Genomic DNA, 21919 nt, shown 5'->3' with positions numbered 1-21919 from the left:
TCTATCAAATTGCCTCTCATCCTCTTTCATTCCAAAGAAATATGACCTAACTTGCTCAACCTTTCCACAAAGGACATGTTCTGTACTCCAGACAGCATTCTGGGTAAATCTCCTTAACCCTCTCTGAAGCCTCTGCATCCATTCGAAAGTGAGGCAACCGTAACTGAGCACGATACTCCAAGTGTGGTCTAACCAGAGCTTTATAGAGCTGCAACATTTCTTCGTGTCTCTGGAACTCACTCCTCCAGCTAATGAAGGTCAGCACACCATACACCACCTTAAGCACCCTATCAACTTGCGAGGCAACTTGGAGGGATCTGTGGATGTGGACCCCAAGGTCCCTCTGTTCCTCCACATTGCCGAGAATCCTGCCATTAATCCTGAACTCTGCCCTCATGCTCGACCTTCCAAATTGGAGGAGCCTTTTGTGGACCGGTGGCCAAAGCAGGGACTGGAAAACCTAGAAAAGGTGGTGGATACAGCCCAGCTCATCACAGGAAAAGCCTTCTTCACCATTGAGCACATCTACAAATAACGTTGTCACAAGAAAGCAGCATAAGACACAGAGCAGAATTAGGCCATTCAGCCCATCGAATCTGCTCTGCCATCCATCATGGCTGATCCTGGATCCCACTCAACCCCGTACACCTACCTTCTCGCCATTTCGTTTGATGCCGTCACCAATCAGGAAACTATCAACATCTGCCTTAAATATCCCTATGGATTTGGCCTCCATCACAGTCTATGGCAAGCATTCCACAGATTTACTACACTGGCTGAAAAAAAATTCCTCCTTACCTTTGTTCTAAAGGGTCACCCCTCAGTTCTGAGGCTGTGCCTTCTAGGTCTGGATACCTCTACTACCCTGTCCACATCCACCCTTTCAACATTCCATAGGTTTCAATCAGATCATCAGGGACTCCCGCCACCCAGCTCACGCTCTCTTCTCGCTGCTGCCATCAGGAAGGAGGTACAGGAGCCTCAGGACTCACACCACCAGGTTCTGGAACAGTTGTGACCCCTCAAACATCAGGCTTCTGAACCAGAGGGGATAACTTCACTCATCTCAACACTGAACTGATTCCAAAACCCATGGGCTCACTTTCAAGGACCCTTCATCTCATTTTCTTTCTTTCTTTTTCTCTCTTTCCCTTTCTTTTACTTTCTCTTTGCTTTATAGAGTCATGGAAAACTAGAGCACAGAAACAGGCCATTCAACCCATCTAGTCCATGACAAACCACTTAACCTGCCTAGATTTCTCTAAACCGCCTTGCTTTTTGTTTCTTTTCATATCTGCACAATTTGTCAGTCTTTGTGTGTAGTTTTCATTGATTCTTTTTCTTTTGTAATTTATTTTTTATTGAAGTTCATCATCAAACAGACATTTCCATAAGATGTATTTCAGATATTGTACACATATATCATAGAGTCATATATGTCACAAATCTCCACATAATATTTATCTGAGGTATACACTTATAGAAAAGAGAAGAAAGAAAGAACAAGCAAAAGGAGAAAACTATGTACAAGTAGGGAGTGAGCGATTTTTTTTAAACAACATATTGATTTGTGAGAATAAAATCAGGCCTATGAGGTGTTATGTAGTTAAACCCTTTTTCCCAGTATGAATCAAATTGTTCACAAAATATATGGTCTTACTTTCTAAGGATATTTCACATTTAAAGATGTCTTGTAAGGCATTGTGTATCCCACTCCAATAGTCTTTGATAACAGGGCATTCCCAGAAAATATGATAATGGTTTGCATTTTGATTTCCACAATTTCTCCAGCAAACAGGGAGGTTACTATCATAATGGGATTTCGGAGAGGGTGTAATAAAATATCTTATCAAGTTTTTCCATCCGAGCTCCCTCCATTTCTGTGAACTGGTACACTTCCATTGATACCTCTATATTATTGTCCATTCTTCTTCAGGTATAATTACCCCTCCTTCCTTCTCCCATTTTGTTTTAATGTATGAAGTCGAATTTGTTTTAAGATTTGACAAACCCTTACACACGCTTGAAATGATTCTACTACTGTTATCTGAATTATATGCTTTTCTAAATAGCTCTATCAAACATGTACTTGCCTTGGTTACATTTTTAACCGTCCTATTAACATACTGTCGCATCTGTAAATACTGATAAAAGTCTTGTTTTTCTAGTAAGTGTCTCTCTTCAAGCATTTCAAAACTGAACAGTGTTCCTTCTTTCATTATATTGCAAAGAACTGTTATTCCTTTAGCTGTCCAGTCCTTAAATCTAGCATCCAGTTTACTCGGCGTAAAATCCAAGTCATATGCACACCATTTAAGAATTGCAATACCTACCTCCAGTTTATATTCTTTTATAATAGTTTTCCATATTTTAAGAGTCCTTTTCACCCATGGGTTATCAATAGTATTTATGCACCTTTGTAGGTTGTTATCAGCCAAAATTGCCTGTATGAGGATGGGAAGTATCCTCTCCTCAGTGTTTTTCCATTGAGTGTCATATGATGGGTTGCACCAATATATCACAGCTCTCAACTGTGCTGCAAAATAATAATCTTTAAGAGAAGCTACGCCCTATGCCCCCTTTTCCTTAGCTAATTGCAAAGTTTTGAGATGAACTCTAGTCCTTTTACCTTGCCATATATATCTTGATAACATTTTGTTCCATTCATTGAATTGATTTTGATTAATCTCTATTGATAAGGTCTGAAAGAGATATAATAGTCTGGGCAGTATATTCAATTTAATAGATTCAATCTTTGAACTGAGATTAAAAAAAAGGAATTAGATTCCATCTTGCTTTATCTTCCTTAATTTTTTTATATATAGGCTGATAATTGCATTCTGATATTTTTGCCAAATCTTTTGACATACTGATGCCCAGATATTTGAAAGACTCTGTTTGCCATGCCCAGGGATATCTACTTTCAATTTCTCTTGGTGGGCTGTAGTTATATGAAGGTAATTGGGTTTTATCTACGTTGACCTTGTATCCTGATAAGTGACCATATTGTTCAAAGGGTTGCATCAATTTAGGTAAAGAGTATGTTGGCACTCTGGCACCTTACATCTTTATAATCGTCCTTGATTACGCTCTGCGTCAAGCTACCAAAGATCATGACACGCTTGGTTTTACATAAAACCAGGACAAACCAAAAGGGTCAGACCAGTTACGCTCACAGATCTCGATTTTGCAGATGACATCGTCCTGCTCTCTGACCAGATGGAGGAAGCACAGCAGCTACTGACAAAAGTGATAATTGAGTGCAATAAAGTTGGACTTCACCTAAATGCTAAAAAGACAGAGTACATGGCGCTTAACTGCGACAAAGGTACTCTCAAGACCATAAAGAATGATACCATTAAGAAAGTCTTTGACTACAAGTACCTCGGGTCAAGCATGATGAGTTCGGAGAAGGACATAAAGTTACGGAAGGCGCTGGCGTGGAGGGCTATGAACGACATGAAGGAAATCTGGAAGTCGAACCTGACCAGGGGGTTTAAAAAGAGGATTTTCATAGCAGTCATAGAGTCCATTCTGACGTACGGATGCGGGATGTGGACACTCACCAAGACGATGCGAAAGTCTCTAGATGGTTGCTATACACGAATGCTCCGGATGGCTCTTGACGTGAGTTGGCAACAGCACATGACGAACGTTGAGCTCTATGACGACCTTCCGATGATCACCACTAAAATCGAGGTGAGAAGACTGCAACTAGCGGGGCACTGTCTACGCCACCCTGAGCTACCCGCCAGCCTAGTCATCATATGGAAGCCCAAGCATGGGAAGATGAACCCTGGGCGCCGTCCCAAGACTATGGTCAACACGCTCCTAGAAGACAGCAGTGCGGCTAATGTAGATGAACTGAACACGGTGATGGGGGAGAGGGAGAAGTGGAGAGTCTGTCATCGTGCCCGACGCCGGCCCCCTAGGCCTGAGTCGACGTAATAGTGGTAGTAGTAGTATGTTGTTTGCCTAGATAGATCAAAATGTCATCTGCGTAACAGGCCAATATATGCTCTGTCCCTTTAATAGAAATTCCCTTAATATCTTCATTTTGTCTGATGTATTGAGCTAATGGTTCCAGATATAATGCGAAAAGTAGCAGTGACCATGCACAACCCTGTCTCATGCCCTTTTCTAGGGTAAAACTATTTGATAAATATCCAAACACGAGGAAATTTGCAGATGCTGGAAATTCAAGCAACACACACAAAAAATGCTGGTGAACACAGCATATGTTGAAAGATTGGAGCAACTGGGGTTGTATATACTGGAATTTAGAAGGATGAGAGGGGATCTGATTGAAACATATAAGATTATTAGGGGATTGGGCAAGCTAGAAGCAGGAAACATGTTCCCGCTGATGGGTGAGTCCAGAACCAGAGGCCACAGTTTAAGAATAAGGGGTAGACAATTGAGAATGGAGTTAAGGAAAAACTTTTTCACACAGAGGGTTGTGGTTCTGTGGAATGCTCTGCCTCAGAAGGCAGTGGAGGCCAATTCTCTGGATTCTTTCAAAAAAGAGTTAGATAGAGCTCTTAAAGATAGCAGAGTGAAGGGATATGGGGAGAAGGCAGGAAAAAGGTACTGATTGTGGATGATCAGCCATGATCACAGTGAATGGCGGTGCTGGCTCGAAGGGCTGAATGGCCTACTCCTGCACCTATTGTCTATTGTCTATTGTCATCCATTGGAAGAGGTACCTCTTCCTATAGATCCTGCCTGGCCTGCTGCGTTCACCAGAATTTTTTGTGTGTGTTGCTTGATAAATAGCCATTGATTTTAATCCTAGCAGTAGGGTTGTCATATAGTACCTGTATAGTTTTAATAATTGTGTCATGGAAACCAAATCTATGTAAAACTCCATAAAGAAAATTTCAATTAACTGAATCAAATACCTTTTCAGCGTCCACACTTATCACTATTACTTCAATTTTATTTTTTTGTATGTGATCCATAATGTGAATTGTCCTTCGTATATTGTCTTGTGTTTGGCGTTGCTGTATAAAACCTGTCTGATCCCTATGTATCAGCATGGGTAGAAACTCTTCTAATTGTTTAGCAATGATGGAGGTAAATAATCTATAACCTACATTAAGAACGGATATTGGTCTAAATGACCCACATTCCATTTTATCCTTGCCTTCTTTCGGTATAGCTGAGATTATCGCTTCCTTCCAGCTGGGTGGCATTTGTGCCTTTTTTAGAGCCCAGTTCAGTGTGAGGAGTGAGTGAGGAATTAACTCATTTTTAAATTCTTTGTACATATACCCATCTGAACCTGGTGACTTGCTTAATTTAAGCCTACTAATTGCAGCTTTTCGTTCAACCTCAGTTATGTCAGCAGTCATTGTTCTATTTTATTCTTTGCTTAAAGTGGGTAACTCTAGAGAATTCAGGAAGGTGTCAATTTGGGTTATACTTCCCCCTGAAACTTTAGAATATAGAGTTTTATAAAACAATTCAAATGCTCCTTGAATTTCCCTTAGCTGTTTTTTTTTTATCATTTTTGTTCTTGGTTCTCTAATTCTATGAATTATATTTTCTGCTATCTTGTTTTTCCATTTCCACGCCAATATTTTCATAGACTTAGATCCACTTTCATAATGTCTCTGTTTCAGAAACATAAATTTTTTCCTGATTTCTTGCGTAGCCAAAGTATTAACTTCTTTCCTAATTTTTTAAATTTCCTCTAATGTATCCTGTGCTAAATTCAATTTTTGTGTTTTTTCTAGTTCCTTCAGCCTATTTTGTAATTCCTCTAATGTTTTATTCCTTATTTTTTCCTTATATGAAGATATCGGTATAATTTTCCCTCTTAAGGCAGCCTTTGGAGTATCCCATAGAATGGGAGGTGAAACCTCTCCATTATCATTGAATTCTAAGTAAAGACCAATTTCTTTTTTAATTTGTTCCTTAAAGTAGGGATCATTGAGTAGACTTGAATTTAGTTTCCGAATAATACTCTTTGGTTGTAGGTCAAAATCAACAGATAAATATATAGGTGCATGGTCACTTACATCTACTGTCCCAATTCCACAGGTGTTTATTTTGTCTTTGTCTTTTCCAAATGTTATGAAATAGTCTATTCTTGTATATACAGAATGGGGGCAGAATAATGAGTGTAATCCCTTCTGTCGGGGAAAAGGTCCCTCCATATATCAATTAGACCAACATCCTCAAAAAGTGTGTTAACTTTCTTATGTAAGGATTTTGTTTCATAGGTTTTTCTATTGGAAGAGTCTAACTTTGGTTGTAATTGTAAATTTAAGTCTCCCCCACATATCAGGAGATATTTTGTTTCCGTTACCATAATATTAGTAATTTTCTGAAAGAAACTAATATCACTTGCTGGGGGTGTGTACATATTCAAGAGAGTAACTGAATTTCCGTCTATATTCCCCCTTACCAGAATATATCTGCCCTCCTTATTTTCCATTTCGAATACTTTTTCAAAATTTAGCTTGCTTGAGATGAGAATAGCAACTCCTCTCCTCTGTCCTAACTTATATGAGGAGAAAAACAAATTAGTGAAGCCCATTCTCTTTAATTTTCCATGCTCGTTATCACTTAAGTGATTTTCCTGTAAATATACTACATGGGCTTGTTCTTTTTTCATTTTGGATAGAAATTTACTGTGTTTGATTGGATTTAACAGCCCATTGACATTAAAAGAAATGAATTTTACTTTGTCCTTAGCCATGTGTGTTTATCTGTCAATATGTCATTGAAATTAGCAGAATAAAACTTAATTGATCTACTCCCTGAACAAATAAGAACCAAGACACGCAAATAATAAAATAAAGGCAATGAAGGTGTGATCCCAAGGCTGGGGTCTCTAGATGACCCTGGGTTGAGCTAGAGGAAACGTCTAGCCATGGGGGATAGCCCCTCCTACCTTTGAGTTGAGGGCCCCCACTGCAGTACCCATAAAAGTAAGTGAACAAATCCATGTCTATTACACAGAAAATAATTCCCTGTGTGTTCCTCCCATATATATATTCTCATTTAGGTGGGGAAAAAAGAGTGAATGAATGAATAAAAAAAAATTGAGTAATATAAAATCCACATTATAAAAAGTATTTCTTGAAATTGGTATAGCACCGTCTATTTTTGCTTCCGTTTAGCTTATCAAAATTTTTAAAGTTAGCTAAACTTTATGGCTCTTCTGGAGGGGTGAGGGCTGTCTTCAGAAAACTCACAGTCTCTTCCTGATAGTCTTCTCTAGTCCTCCTCCCGTTCCCTGCTTTCTTGGTTCTCTTACCATTTCCCAAGCAGATCAGGATAACTGCTCGGCCAGGCTTTCCCTTGGTTTGACCACGCTAACGGGCAGCCCTCTGTTCTTCATGTCTGTAGTCGCCTCTTCCACTGTCTGATACGGTTGCGTCTCATCTTCATAAAACATTCGCAGTTTAGCAGGGTACAGGATTCGGAATCTAATCTTTCCTTGCTTTAATATTCGCTTTACTTCAGAATATTCCTTACGTTTCTGCAGGACCGCCGGGGGCTAATCTTGATCGAAATATATTAATTTCCCATTCAAAAACACCCTCTTCATTCCTCAGGCCCTTCGTAGAATCTCTGCCTTGGTATGATATTGAAGGAATCTAATCACTATTGAGCGTGGCTTATCTTCTCTGTCTCCAGTAGGCCTCGGGACAAGTGCACGATGCGCCCTCTCAATTTCAAGCTCCATAGTCCAGGGAATCTCCAGTGTGTCCCCCAACAACTTTCCTACAAACTCCATCATAGACAAATCCTCTGCTCCTTCGTGAACATTGTGTATCCTGATATTTTTCTGTCGTGATCTTCCCTCCTGGTCAAGCAGTTTACTTTCTTGTTTATTTAATATTTTGATCGCCTTACTTAGTATCCGTTCCACGTTTTGCACGTGATCTTCTACTTCTCAATTAGTGTCCCTGCCACTGCTATTTTTTGATTGACGTTGGCAAGCTCTGACTTCATAACATTTAGTTGCTGTTTTACATCTTTTTGGAATCCCTGTATCTCTTCCAGAACTTTTATCATATTTGCCACTTCGCCTGAACGAGGCCCATTGTCAGCCTCACTAGCACGCGTTCGGGTAGGAGATCCACGCATTGCACCCCTCTCGTCCATCGGCTCCACAGTGATGCTTTTTTAAAATCTCCATTCTTTCCCCCCCATTCTTGCCCCCCTTATCAATACAGATATTTTCGAAAGATCTTATATTTGATGGATTAAAGGGGCAAAATATGCGTTTTTCCAGAGGAGCTACTGATTTAAGCTGCCATTCTGGACAATGATGTCACCGGAAAACCAGTTTTCATTGATTCTATTGTACCTCTTTGTTGTACTGTGAATGCCTGCAAGACAATACTGTATATCTCAGAGTAGTCTTTGGTGACACATACATACTTTGATCATAAGATTCACTTTGAGCTTTGCAGTCAATTTTGAAGAGAAAATCCAAATACCACTCATGACATGAGGACCTGTGCGTGAGGAAAAGCGAAGACTAAACAGAAATTGACATTGATTCATGAGCTGTGTTGAGAAAGACGACCAGAGATCTCTAGGTAAAAATCTTGTAGTTTTATTTAGATATAAAGGCTGCTAAATATATAATATCACAATAATTTTATGGAAACAAAAGAACTCTATCCGCTAATTTCCGTTCAACAGAGAGAAGAAAATAGGAGAGGGAACAAAACAAAAAACTGCAGCATTTAGAATGCTCGACTTTAAACAACGAATGGGGCAAGTAACTTTTTTATTGTGTGTGTGCGAACGAGCTTGCCTTTATACACAGTGCAAAAAAAAACAATTAAAAAGATCACCATCACATGAATAAGTAAGCGATAATGAAAGTGAAGGTGTACCTTTATTGCAGAGTTTAGCAAAGACCCTAAGGGTTTCAAGGTCAAGGTGTTTATAGGGCCTCTGTCAGAGCAGGAGAGGCCCAGTTTCTCGGAGCAATAGCTGGAGAGTCATGCCAGCTGGTCCATAATGGCCTCAATGCCTAACTAAATAATCCCGCACCTGTGTTTTGCCCACATCCCTCTAAACCAGGGGTTCCCATCCTTTTTTAATGCCGTGGACCAGTATCATTAAGCAAGCGATCCATGGACCCAATGTTTAGAACCCCTGCTCTAAACCTTTCCAATCCCTGTACTTGCCCAAATACCTTGTAGAAGTTGGCACATTACCTACGCTGGAACATTATTGTGCCGAGCTCCTTCTCCAAGTCAAAGGTCCCAACTTGGGCTCCAAAAATCCATGGAATACTCCCATTACATCACTGGTCCCCTAAGGTGAGGTTCACTTGCACGATTAATAGGAACATAGTTCACCCCCAGAAAAGACCATGTTCTGGTGTCCGATCTTTACCTTCACGTGGTTGACTGCTTGGCAACTGGAAAGGTAAATCATCATTCTGATCAGCACTGGCTTTTGTCCCAGAGGCACAGCATTGCCCAAGAAACTGTTTGGCCACTGCAGAACTGTTTTGGCCTGATGAAGAGGCAGGGTGCCCTTATCATGACATCATCCAATCGGTGGGGTCTGGGTGATGAAATGTTTGACCAGCAGCCCCCCTCAAGGAGGAAGCACTGCTGGATGATTTCATTGCAAGCCAATAATATTGGTCTATGAAGAATTCATTAACTCTCCCCACTAATACACATTCAAGCTAAATATGACTGCCAATACTTGCAACACTGTCTCGCATGCACCCAGTTGACGAGGCTAATTCCTGGCCACAATTGGACAATCATCCAATCTCTATTCACTTCATAAAATAGAAATTCAACACATGCTCCCGAATGACTGGATTTCCAGAAACATTGAGGTGATAAGGAGAGCAACACAAAAAGGAAGAAACTATCCCGCAGGTGGAAAAGTTCCTCATACGTCATTCAGGCATTCGCTAGCCTTCTTGGTTCTGATTGAAATCATTAAATTCTAACTTCTCGATAGTTGGACTGTTAATCCAGAGACAACAGTTCAAATCTAACTACGATAACTGCAGAATTTAGGTTCATTTTAACTAAATAAATCCGGAGTAAAAAGCTAATTTAAAACTACTGGATTGTTAAAATTACCATCTAGTGCCTTTCAGCAAAGGAAATATGATGAAATCTTGCCTGATTGTGGCTTCAGTCTCATCAGCATAATTGGCTGTGAAATAGACCAGCAAGTTACCATGTACAGGAGGCAACTAGTGGTGGAAAAAATGGTGTCCTTGCCAATGCTGCCCGTATCCTGTGAATGAAAAAAAGGCAGACTGGACAATGAGTAGATTTTAAAAATAGGCAGTTACCCTTAGGATGGTCCCTTAACTGGATCTTAATTACAAAGCTGGAAATCAAAATAGACGAGTGAGTTTAAAAAATCAATTCCCCTCAATGTTCTAGCCGGTGGAGAGTTTTCAGTGTGTCTGAGCTGGTTTTGCTGCTGTTGTTGTTTGTAATGCTCTGCTGAGCATCGTAGGCATGCTACATTGGTGCCGTAATGTGTGGCTGCCCTCAGCACATCCCGGGTTATGTTGGTTGTTACTTTTTGCTGTACGTTTTGTTGTACATGTGACTCTGAACCTAAACATTTCCCAGAACGTTGGCTCTCTCAAGTAAATTTCCCTCCAACGTTTGCTTCTAATGTCAAACACAAGAGATTTTGCAGACTGCGGAAATCTTGAGCAACACTCGCAAAATGAGAGATGAACCTAGGAGGCCAGGAAACCTCTATGGAAATGAATAAACCAGTTAGCGTTTCAGGCTGAGACCCTTCACCAAGACTGGAAAGGAAGGGGCTGAAGCCAGAATAAGAAAGTGGGGGGCGGAGGGGGAAGTATAAGATGGCAGATGATAAGTGAGACCGGATGAGGGGTTCACTACCCTGCCCTCACAACTGCCCATCACTTTCCCCAGCTCCCTAATTCCTACTCTTTCTCCCACGGTCTGCTGTCCTCTCATATCAGATTCCTTCTTCTTCATACTTTACCTCTTCCACTTATCCCCCCTCCCTCACCTATTGCCAGTATCTCGCATAGCCATGGATGTAAACAACAAGTTAACTTCAATGTGAGTGTGAGAAGGAAGAAGAATGCCTTGAAAGTAATTGTTATTGGACGAACAATAAGATTGAGGCCCATGGTCCGGGTGTAGGTCTGTGGGTCTAGGCAGAATAATAGTCCAGCACAGACTAGATGGGCTGAAGGGCCTGTTTCTGTGCTGTAGTGTTTTATGACTCTAAATACAAGGAATCACAGAATTACAGCAAAAGCTCTTCAACGCACTGCCCATGGTGGAGAGGAAACCTTTGGTGGATTATAGAGTCACAGAGCATACAGCACAGAAACAGGCCTTCGGACCATTTAGTCCTTGCCACAATACTAATCTGCTTAGTCCCATCAACCAGCACCCAGACCATACCTCCCCATCCATGTATCTATCCAAATTTCTCTTAAACGTTGCATTCAAACCCGAATCCATTATTTCCGCTGGCCACTGTCACCACACTCTGAGTGAAGGAGTTCCTCATCACGTTCCCTCAAGCATTTCACCTTTCAGCCTTAGCCCGTGACCTCTGGCTCTAGTCACCCAACCTCAGTGGAAAAAGCCTGCTTGCATTTACCCTATCTATACCCCTCATAATGTTGTATACCTCTGTCAAATCTCCCTCTATTCTTCTATGCTCTAGGGAATTATCAGCTCACCTATTCAACCTTTCCCTATAACTCAGGTGATGACATGGGACACAGTGTGGAGTGGGCCAGCTGCTATGTCTTGAATACAATGAATGCAGTTATATATTGAAGAAGAACAGTCCTCACTTTCAGTATATTCAATTTCCAAACTTCTGGCCACAGATGCAATCTCCAAAAGTGAGTGGGAGTATACTTCTATTTAACAAATGGCACTATGAATCCTTTGCAAGCAAAGCGCTAACCAGATTTTCTATAGAAACTTTCATTTGGCAGACGCTCGTGAAGATGAGAGATGGGGTTCTATCAAGTGTCAACTGGGAAAGTGCTTGATATTGGTTTGAGGCTGGGACATGTAAAGGGGTGCCCCCCACCTTGGGTTTGGGGCTGAAACCACAAAGATGTGGGGAGGGAGCAATAGCTTAAAGAGGAAGTGAAGTAATTTTCTTAAAGGGGCAATGCACTGTGAGGCTGATCCCTCACCTTATACAGATTGCACAAAATATCTTTCCCTGTGAAGTTATGGAAGAAGGGATGCAACTGATCTTTCTGGGGGTTGGCTTGGGATCCATTGCAAATTCTGCCTGTCAATCAACTTACTGTGTAATCTTCCCAGAAGACAGCATAACCTTTAGCTGAACATGAACAGAGTTGGGACGTGGTAAGTTCTCAAGGGCCTTTGGTCATATTTGATCTCTACAGGTGTGACAAAAATCGACGTTGCACATTGGCTGGAATAGTTTTGCTCTGATCCACTACCCATCCTTTATCCGATCTCTGGTACAGGTGTGCTGCTGTCGGGGGAAGAACCCTGCACTCACGATCCTCTCTCGCTCCTTTTTCATGGTGAGCGAGAGCCTGTTGGTCAAGTCGGGAGACTCAGAGAAATAATGTGGAAGGTTGTAACATCAAAATAGCAAGCAGCTGGTCTCCTGGTCTCGTTGTTGTTACAGGAGCGATCTCTCTCCCTTGCTAGTGAGAGAGAGCCTGTCTGAGATACTACAGTGCTGGGATAGGGTCTGTAGTTTTGATGGATTCTAGACCAAGGTCTCTCTGGGGGCTTTGCTACAGCTTGAATGGTGGGGGGGGGGGGTCGGTGCTTTTGCTGGTGCGTGGAGTGAGGGGGAGGGAAAGGTCGAGTCTTTTGCTGTTGCTTGTGCGTGGAAGGGGGAGTGGAGCTTTTGGGTCCTGATGTTTCTGTCATTCATTCTTCAGGGTTTTTTTCTGTGTTGTGGACATCTATGAAGAGTAAGATTTTCAGGTTGTATACTGAATACATTCTCTGATATTAAATTGAACTATTGACCATGACCTTGGACTTCATGGATCCCCACCCCACTTAGGCACAGAATACTGGTGGAAATTTCACCAAGATTCGACTGAGGGAGGAATCCATTATGAAGCCACGAGGCCATCCTCATGAGGCTGGACAGACTTGCTCATTTCAATTGGTTTCTCAGTTATTCAGCTGTTAAGTGCTACTTGAGAACAATAAAAAATTCTAACCAAAAAAAAAATAAACTAAACTGGAGTGGTAAAGACAGTTAAAAACTGAAGGAACTAGGTTGTTTGCTAAACTCGTACAATAAATGAACATATTTGCACTCATTAAAGCCTTTAGCTTATTAACCTTTTTTTTTCTGACAGAATTGAAGTACAGGGGACTAGTTAAACAGAAGGACCGAGAGAAACTGCTGGCGTGAATTGGGGGACGATTCTAACACAGGGACGCTTAGCGACAATTGGTCCATCTAAAATTGCTTCCTCCACTTTTCTTAAGCCACTTGCTAAAAACTGGGCAAAAACTCCAGTTAAAAGGTTAGGAAAGCGGAGAGAGGAATTTCTGAAGAAATCCACATTTACAATCACTCATCACCCCAAGGTCTCGTTGTCCACAGTGGGTTCTTTAGAACCTTCATTCCCAACACCCAGATATTGGAATTCAATTGAAATCAAAAACTGACATTCAAATGACTGCAATTATCAAACAGTTTAGCCAGCAGATGCGAACAGAATATCATAGTTCAGCCCTTACAAATTCACATAGCCTTAAGAGAACCAATCTGTATTAACAGCACAATCTCTACGATTTGTACCAGCATTTTTACAAAAAAGAAACCAGGTTGTACAAGGAAAAACATTTAACAGAATTATTATTATTTCTTAAAGTCACACTTTCCATGAAAGAAAAAAAAAATGGCAGTTCATGGCTCTCCACTTTGTCGAGAAGGCCGGTGCTCAGGATCCTTGTGGGTTCGGAAGGTCGAAGATAATGGGTGGGTTTATTGGCTGGAAACTAACTGTACAAGTGGAGGCATTGATGTAGGTGGTGTAACCGTCTGTCATAATCCCATAACCTGTAGGGGACAAAGGGTATAGTTAGCTTCATGAAAGGACAGCACACGCTCCCTTCACTGCCAATTCCTATAGATTGGGGCTGAGAGGGAAAATAAATCAGCCATGATGGAATGGTGGAGTAGACTCGATGGGCTGAATGGCCTAATTCTGCTTCAGTGTTTTATGGTCTTATAATTCACCATGTTCCCAGCATCCCTAAAGAAAATGCATTCAGGGAGATAAGTTACTAGCAGTTGAGCTGTGTGTTCAATTCTGCTTAGTTACATGCTGGGTGGAATCGGAAAGATGGGGCACAGGCTGAATCAGAAAGGTGGGGTACAGCCTGAATCGGGAAGGTGGGGTACAGGCTGAATTGGAAAGGTGGGGTACAGGCTGAATTGGAAAGGTGGGGTACAGGCTGAATCGGGGTGTCAGGGTCCAGGCCCCAGAGTGTATCAAAGTAACTGAACCTGATGCTTGGACACTGACTGAGGCACTGGGCCAGAATGAAAAGGCCAAGGTATCAGGGTCCGAGGCGAGGACAGCCCGGTTCAGTTCGCTGCTTGGCTCCGCACTAAACTAAGGGTCTGGCGATGGACTGTTTGTGGACTTCAGTTCAGGCACTATTGGCTTGCACTTATTGCTTCCATAATCTGGTTTTTTTCCTCTCTGCACACTGGGTGTTTGATGGTCTTATTTTTATGGGTTCTTTTGGGTTTCTTGTTAGGAGACAAATCTTAAGGTTGTATATAGTATACATCAAAAATAAATGTACTTTAAACTTTGAGGTAGGCTGAGCTTGGCACTGGTTTATTATTGTCGACAGTACCAAGATACAGTGAAAAGCTTTTGTTTGTGTGCTGTCCAGCAAGGCCACTCCATCAAAAGTAGAGACAGAAAGGACTGCAGGTGTTGGAATATGGAGCAAGACAAACTAAATTGGAATCGGAATCTGAATCAGGTTTAATATTACAAGCATACGTCCTGAAATTTGCTGTTATGTGGCAACAGTACAATGCAATACATAATAAAAGCTGTACATAAATACTTATTTATTAATTTGTTATGACGTGGGTAATCATGGTCTTTCCGTGACCATGACTGCTCTTGGCAAATTTTTCTACAGAAGTGGTTTACCATTGCCTTCTTCTGGGCAGTGTCTTTACAGGACCGGTGACCCCAGCCATTATCAATACTCTTCAGAGATTGTCTGCCTGGCGTCTGTGGTCACATAACCAGGACTTGTGATATGTTCCATCTGCTTTAATGACCATCCAGCACCTGCTCCCATGGCATCACATGACTCTGATTGGGGGTAGGGGGTGCTACACCTTGCCCAAGGCTGATCTGCAGGCTAGCGGAGGGAAGGAACAGCATTCATAGTGATGTAGCTCCACTCCACAGCCCAAGAAATTAGTACGTGTTATAATAAGTAAGTAGTGCTAGGCACATGGCCAAGTGTTTAAGGCATTGGACTAGCGACCTGAAGGTTGTGAGTTCGAGCCCCGGCCGAGGGAACGTGTTGTGTCCTTGAGCAAGACACTTAATCACACATTGCTCTGCGACGACACTGGTGCCAAGCTGTATGGGTCCTAATGCCCTTCCCTTGGACAACATTGGTGTCGTGGAGAGGGGAGACTTGCAGCACGGGCAACTGCTGGTCTTCCATACAACCTTGCCCAGGAGAGTGAAGACTTTCCAGGCGCAGATCCATGGTCTCGCGAGACTAACGGATGACTTTTTAGTGCAAAAGGGAAATAATGAGCTAGATTTCTGGGATCACGGACTGTTCAGAAATCTGATGGCACAGAAATTTCTCTCTGCTGACTGTAAGGAGTTTGTACGCACTCCCCGTGACCGCGTGGGTTTCCTCGCACATCTCAAAGACATATGGGTTAGTAGACTAATTGAGCAGCGTGGGTTCATTAGGCCGGAAGGGCCTGTTTTTGTGCTGTATCTTGAAATTAAAAAAAAGCTTAAATGTCTGGGAATGCGAGAGGCAGGCTGATTCTATTATCTGAATTTAATCTAGGGTAAATGCACTCAGTTTCTTCCCCAGGTTTGGGGAATCAAGAACCAGAGGGCATAGATGAGAGGGGAGAGATTTCATAGAAACTTGAAGGGCAACATTTTAATTTATTTTATTGAGATACAGCATGGAATAGGCCTTTCTGGCCCTTCAAGCCGCTCTGCTCAGCACCACCCAATTTAATCCGAGCCGAATCACAGGACGATTTACCACGACCAATTAAACTAGCAACCAGTATGTTCTTGAACTGTGGGAGGACACCACAGCACCTGGAGGAAACCCTTGCGGTCATGGGCAGAACGGAAACAACCTCTTACTGGCAGTGGGTTTACACAAAGGGTGGTGTGTATGTGAAATGGAAATTGTTGAGACGGGTTTCAAGAACCACATTTAAAAGACAGGTGTACAGGAACATGAACAGGACGTGGTTTAGAGGGCCACAGGTCAAACCTCGGTAAATGGGATTTGATTCAATGGGCATTTTGGCCCGTATGGATCAGATGTGCTGGAGGGCCTGTTTCCAAGCTGTATAACTAAATTCCCATGGTCCTGTTTCTCTCCAGGATTTTACCGAAGGGATGGGCAGGATGCAGTGAAGTTGGGTTGCTTCAGTAGTACCTGGCTCTGTGTACCTGGCCTGTGTTGTACAGAGCTTTTCTCACACAACCCAGTCCGAGTCAAACGCCAGTAGGCCAGACAAGCTTTTCACCGCCTCTTCGTACATGTGACATTAATAAACCAACTCTAATGCTGAGTTAGGGAAGAAATTCAACCGTTCCGAACTCCTCATTGACAGACTGTTTCTCACTTTGTATAGTCTGAGCTGCTATTGGACAGTCAGTATTCTTCAGTACAGATCTCTCCTGCTATTGGACAGTCAGTATCAGCACAGAGATCTCCTGCTATTAGATGATCAGTACCCTGCAGTACAGAACTCCACTGCTGTTGGGCGCTCAACATTCCTCTGTACAGACCTCTCCTGTGGTTGGGTCATCATCATTTCTCTGTAAAGAGCTGCTTGGATAATCCATTTTCCTCTGTACAGAGCTCCCCTGCTATTGGACAGTCAGTATTCCTCAGTCCAGAGTTCTCCTGCTATTGAACAGCCAACATTACTCTGGGCAAGGCTATTCTGCCATTGGATAATCAACATTGCTCTGTACAGAACTGTCCTGGATGTGATAGTTAATATTCATCAGGCAGCCTTCAATCTGATGGCATGAATATTGATTTCTCTAGCTTTGGTAATTTCTACCCTGTTCCCCTTCTCTCATTTTCCATTCCCCATTCTGGCTCCCTTCTTACCCCTTTTCTCTTCACCTCCCTCTGGGTCTCCTCCTCCTTCTCTTTCTCCCATGGTTCTATCCTATCAGATTCTTTCTTTTTGGCCCTTAACCTCTTCACCTATCATCTCCTGGCTTCTCATTTCACCGCCCCCCCCCCCCCCAGTCCTGATGGAGGGTCTCAGTCCAAAATGTTGACTGCTTATTCCTGTCCATAGATGCTGCCTGACCTGTTGAGTTTCTCCAGCATTTTGTCTGTGTGAATTAACAATGTTCTGGCTTTTTAAAGTGTATTTATATCCATTGTAAAGTATGCCTCAATTCATACCATCTCCCTTCCCTCTGCTTGATCTATCTGTGCCCCTCCTCACCTGGATCCACCTATCACCTGCCAGCTTGTACTCCACCTGTCCCCACCCCCACCACCTTTTTATACTGGCTATCTCCACTCCTTCTTTCCAGTCCTAATGAAGAGTCTTTATCTGAATGTTCACTGTCCATTTTCCTCCATTGATACTGCACAACCCATCCAGTTCCCTCATCTCTGTTGTGCATTGCTCAATTCATACTAACTCTGAATTCCTGTCTTGAGTGGCCATGCTGCTTTTACACCCTCCCACCAGCTGGAGGGGCTGTTGGGTACTGTCACTGTTCTTAGCTCACCATAGCAAAGCGGTAAGCAGGTCGTGACTATGTGGCCTGGCAGAGTTCAAATGTATACATTTGTCGGTGTCATCACAGCGGCAAAATCTCAGATGGTGATGAAGAGCGAGATAGATTGGCTGGTTGAGTAGTATCACAACAACAATCTTGTACTCAACATTAGTATGACCAAGGAACTAATTGTGAGCAATTTCAGATCCTGTGTGTCAACATCTCAGAAGATCTATCCTGGGCCCAACATATTGAAGCAATCATGAGGGAGGCACATACTTTATTTGGAGTTTGAGGAGATCTAGTATGTCGCCAAGGACTCCAGCAACTTTCTACAGATGTACCACTGAGAGCATTCTAACTGGTTGCATCACTGTCTGGATTAGAAGTAGCTGCAGAAAATTGAAAACTCAGTCAGCTCCATCATGGGCACTAGCCTCCCCAGCATCAAGGGCATCTTCAAAAGGTGATACCTTAAAAAGGCGGCATCCATCATTAAGGACCTACATCACCCAGGACATGCCCTCTTCTCATTGCTAACATCGAAAAGAGGTACAGGATCCTGAAGACACACACTCAATGTTTTAGGAACAGCTTCTTCTCTTCCGCCACCTGATTTCTGAATGGATAATGAAACCATGTACTCATTATATCTTTTCTCTTTTTGTACTACTGATTTAATATTTAAAAATTATTTCTTATTGTAATTTACAGCTTTTATTATGTATTGCAATGTACTGCTGCCAAATAATGACAAACTTCACGATATATGCCGGTGATATTTAACCTGATTCTGAGGTAGTGATGGAATAAATTGTTTTATTCTAGCTTGTAGCTTCACGAAATGTGGACACTGCTGACGAGGCTGACTTTAGCCGTCCGCTGCTCATTGGTCCCTGCATCGGTTGATGTGCTGGTCCTTGCAGAGGAATAGTGAGGGTTCAAACGTTACCATGGTAACGCGCAGGTTTGATGTCATGGAAGTGACAGGGAACGTTACTGGTTCATCTGGATGACTCAGCTATTTGGGGTGTTGGGGGGGGGCGGTATGTGGCTGGCCAAATCAATGTCCAAATGAATGAGAAACAGGAGCGGATCACTTGCTCCTTGAGTGCCCCCTGATAGTGGTAGTAGTCCAATCACTTCAGTCAAGTATGATGTTCTCCTAAGGGGTTATTCCCTTAATGGAGAACACCTATGTGTGGCTTTGTTTAACGTGAGGAGGCTAATGCATGGGCAGCCACCACATGGTCCTTGACCGATCAGGGACAAGGTCTAGCGGCGTAGAGTGGAAGACAGCTGGGAACCCTTCACTGTTGCAGCCTTCCTCCGCCCTCACTGCTGTGGTGATGTGTCACCATCTTCCTCCGGCTCCACCGCTGAAGTCTGGGTGGGATCGCTTTTTGCTTGGAGCCTCTCCTTGGCCCTACCAGGAGTGAAGCATCGCTGTCTGGATCTCAGGATCTCACAAGTCTCACCATTGATGATCCTTGGAAAGGCCCTTTGCTGATTCAGTTTTGCAGCTAACCTCTTCCGCTGTGGTCTCAGGAAGCATCTAAAGGAACCAGTCAGCCAGGCTCCCTAATCATTCCCTTCACACATCTGAAATTGGCCACTGAACGCCCCCTCAAAAGTGTTAACATACAAATGAATACAATGTGAACACACAGGTTAGGAACCGGGCGGCACTGTAGCACAGCGGTTAGTACAACACTTTACAGGGCCAGCGACCATGATGGGTTTCAATTCTCGCTGCTATCTGTAAGGGTTTTGTATAGTTTTCCCCTGACAACGCGGGTTGCCTTCCACATTATAAAGATGTATAGTTTAGGGTTAGAACGTTGTGGGCATGCCACGTTGGTGCCAGAAGCAATGCGACACTTATGGGCTGTTCTCCATAAGATCATAAGACATAGGAGCAGAATTAGACATTTGTCCCATTCCATCATGGCTGATTTGTTATCCCTCTCAACCCCATTCTCCTGCCTTCTCCCTGTAATCTCTGAACCTCACTAATCAAGGACCTATCAACTCTCCTTAAACATATCCAATATGTTGGCATATCCTGTATTGCTCGTTGACACAAACCACACATTTCACTGTGTGTTTTGATGTTGCAATAGACGTTTGACAAATAAAGCTAGTCTTTAGTCAAATCATTAACTCTTTGGTATTCAGACCCTGGTATCAGATATCCAAATAACTCAACAGCATGAAGAAGAACAGAGAACCCACCCTCGTGGATTCCCCCGAAGACGTGTAGCTTTGGCCGCACTCGCCTCTGTACTGTGTTTAGGAGCTCGACACAGCCTACTCTCTGCAGTTCCTTGGGAACCCAGTCTCGGAAACCTAGAAACAGAAAAGAAAACCATAGTAGCAGGGTCAGGCAAGAAGGTTCCCTTTCAAATAGAGTTGTGCATCAGGCAGTAGATGGTTAATAATTTGGCATGGATAACTTCACGCACCACAACTTTGAAATGCTTCCATGACCTAAAGACTCACTTTCAAGCACTTTAAAACTCACATTTTCAGTATTTTTTATTTGCACAGTTGGACATTGTTAGCGTATAGTTTTCCGTAGATTTATTTACTTTAGCGATACAGCATGGAGTCGACTCTTCTGATCCTTTGAACCACACTGCTCCAGCAACCCCACAATCCCAATTAACCCTAACCAACTCATGGGACAATTTACAACGACTAATTAAGCCAGGGAAAACCCAGGCATTCCAAGGTGAGAACGTACAGACTTCTTGGAATTGAACTCATAATGTTCAGAGCAGTAACAGCAACGCTACCATGGCATTTTGGAGTGAAGGAGGACAAGAGGTGACTTGTTAGAGGTGTACAAGATGATAAGAGGCTTAGATAGAGTGGGCAGCCAGAGACTTTTTTCCCAGGTGGAAATGACTAATAGAAAAGGACTGAGAGATTGAGTTTAAGAGCCATGAGGTAATATTGTAACTCTATAAAACTCTGTCTGTACCAGACTTGGGATGAAATGTTCAGTTCTGGTCAACTCATTATAGGAAGATGTGGAAGCTTTAGAGAGGGTGCAGAGGAGATTTACCAGGATGCTGCCTGGACTAGAGAGCATGTTTCATGAGGATAGGTTGAACATCCTTGGGTTTTTCTCTCTGGAGCAAAGGATGATGAGAGGCAACTTGACATTTTTGATAGATGATCAGAGATATTGATGGAGTGTATAGCCAGCATCTCTTTCCCAGGGTGGAAATGGCTGAACAACAAAGACATGTTTTAATATAATTGGAGGAAAGTACCCGGGGGCGGGGAGAATGCCAGAGGTAAACACACAGAGCATGGTGGGTATGTGGGACATGTGGTCAGGGATGGTGGTAGATACAGAAAAATCAGAGGTATATAGGAAACTCTAAGATAGGCACACGGGTGATAGGAAAATGGAGTACATAGGAGGGAAGGGTTAGATTGATTTTAGTAGTTATGATGTTGGCACAAAGTTGTGGGCCAAAACGCTTGTACTCTGCTGTACTATTCTACGCTCAGTGGCCATTTTATTAGGTGTGTCCTGTTCCTAATAAAGTGGCCACTGAGTGCATGTTCATGGTCTTCTGCTGCTGTAGCCCATTCACTTCAAGTTTCGATGTGTTGTGCGTTCAGAGGTGCTCTTCTGGACACCACTGTTGTAACAAATGGTTATTTGAGTTACTCAGACACCTCCTCTTGATTACCCCTCAAACAGGACCCCACTAAGAAGCACCCATTGCCTCCCATACCATCACCAACCTTTTGACTCTGGGGATCTCCCATCCACCACCACAAACCTCATAGTTCCCACACCCTGCACCTCCCGTTTCTACCTCCTACCCAAGATCCAGAAACCTGCTTGTCCAGGTAGACCCATTGTTTCAGCTTGTTTCTGCCCCACTGAACTCATATCTGCATACCTCG

The 21919-nt window shown here is 42.8% G+C and overlaps 1 protein-coding gene across 2 annotated transcripts in view; it reads right to left on the bottom strand.

Moving 5' to 3' along the window:
* Positions 1-8576: 8576 nt before the first annotated feature.
* The window catches only part of mpped2a (metallophosphoesterase domain containing 2a), a 210235-nt gene continuing 196892 nt past the window's right edge, over positions 8577-21919 (bottom strand). For both annotated transcript variants that reach the window (XM_072272830.1, XM_072272829.1), the window contains exons 6-7: positions 20225-20338; positions 8577-14043 (exon numbers count right to left, since the gene is read on the bottom strand). In XM_072272830.1, coding sequence (XP_072128931.1) covers positions 13925-14043; positions 20225-20338 — 233 coding nt within the window. In that variant the 3' untranslated portion in view covers positions 8577-13924. The remainder of the gene's footprint in view (positions 14044-20224; positions 20339-21919) is intronic.

This window comes from Mobula birostris, chromosome 11 (assembly GCF_030028105.1).
Source record: "Mobula birostris isolate sMobBir1 chromosome 11, sMobBir1.hap1, whole genome shotgun sequence".
Taxonomy (NCBI): Eukaryota; Metazoa; Chordata; class Chondrichthyes; order Myliobatiformes; family Myliobatidae; genus Mobula; species Mobula birostris.
Note: the sequence above shows the minus strand (reverse complement) of the source record. Positions and strands in the feature narration are given on the sequence as shown.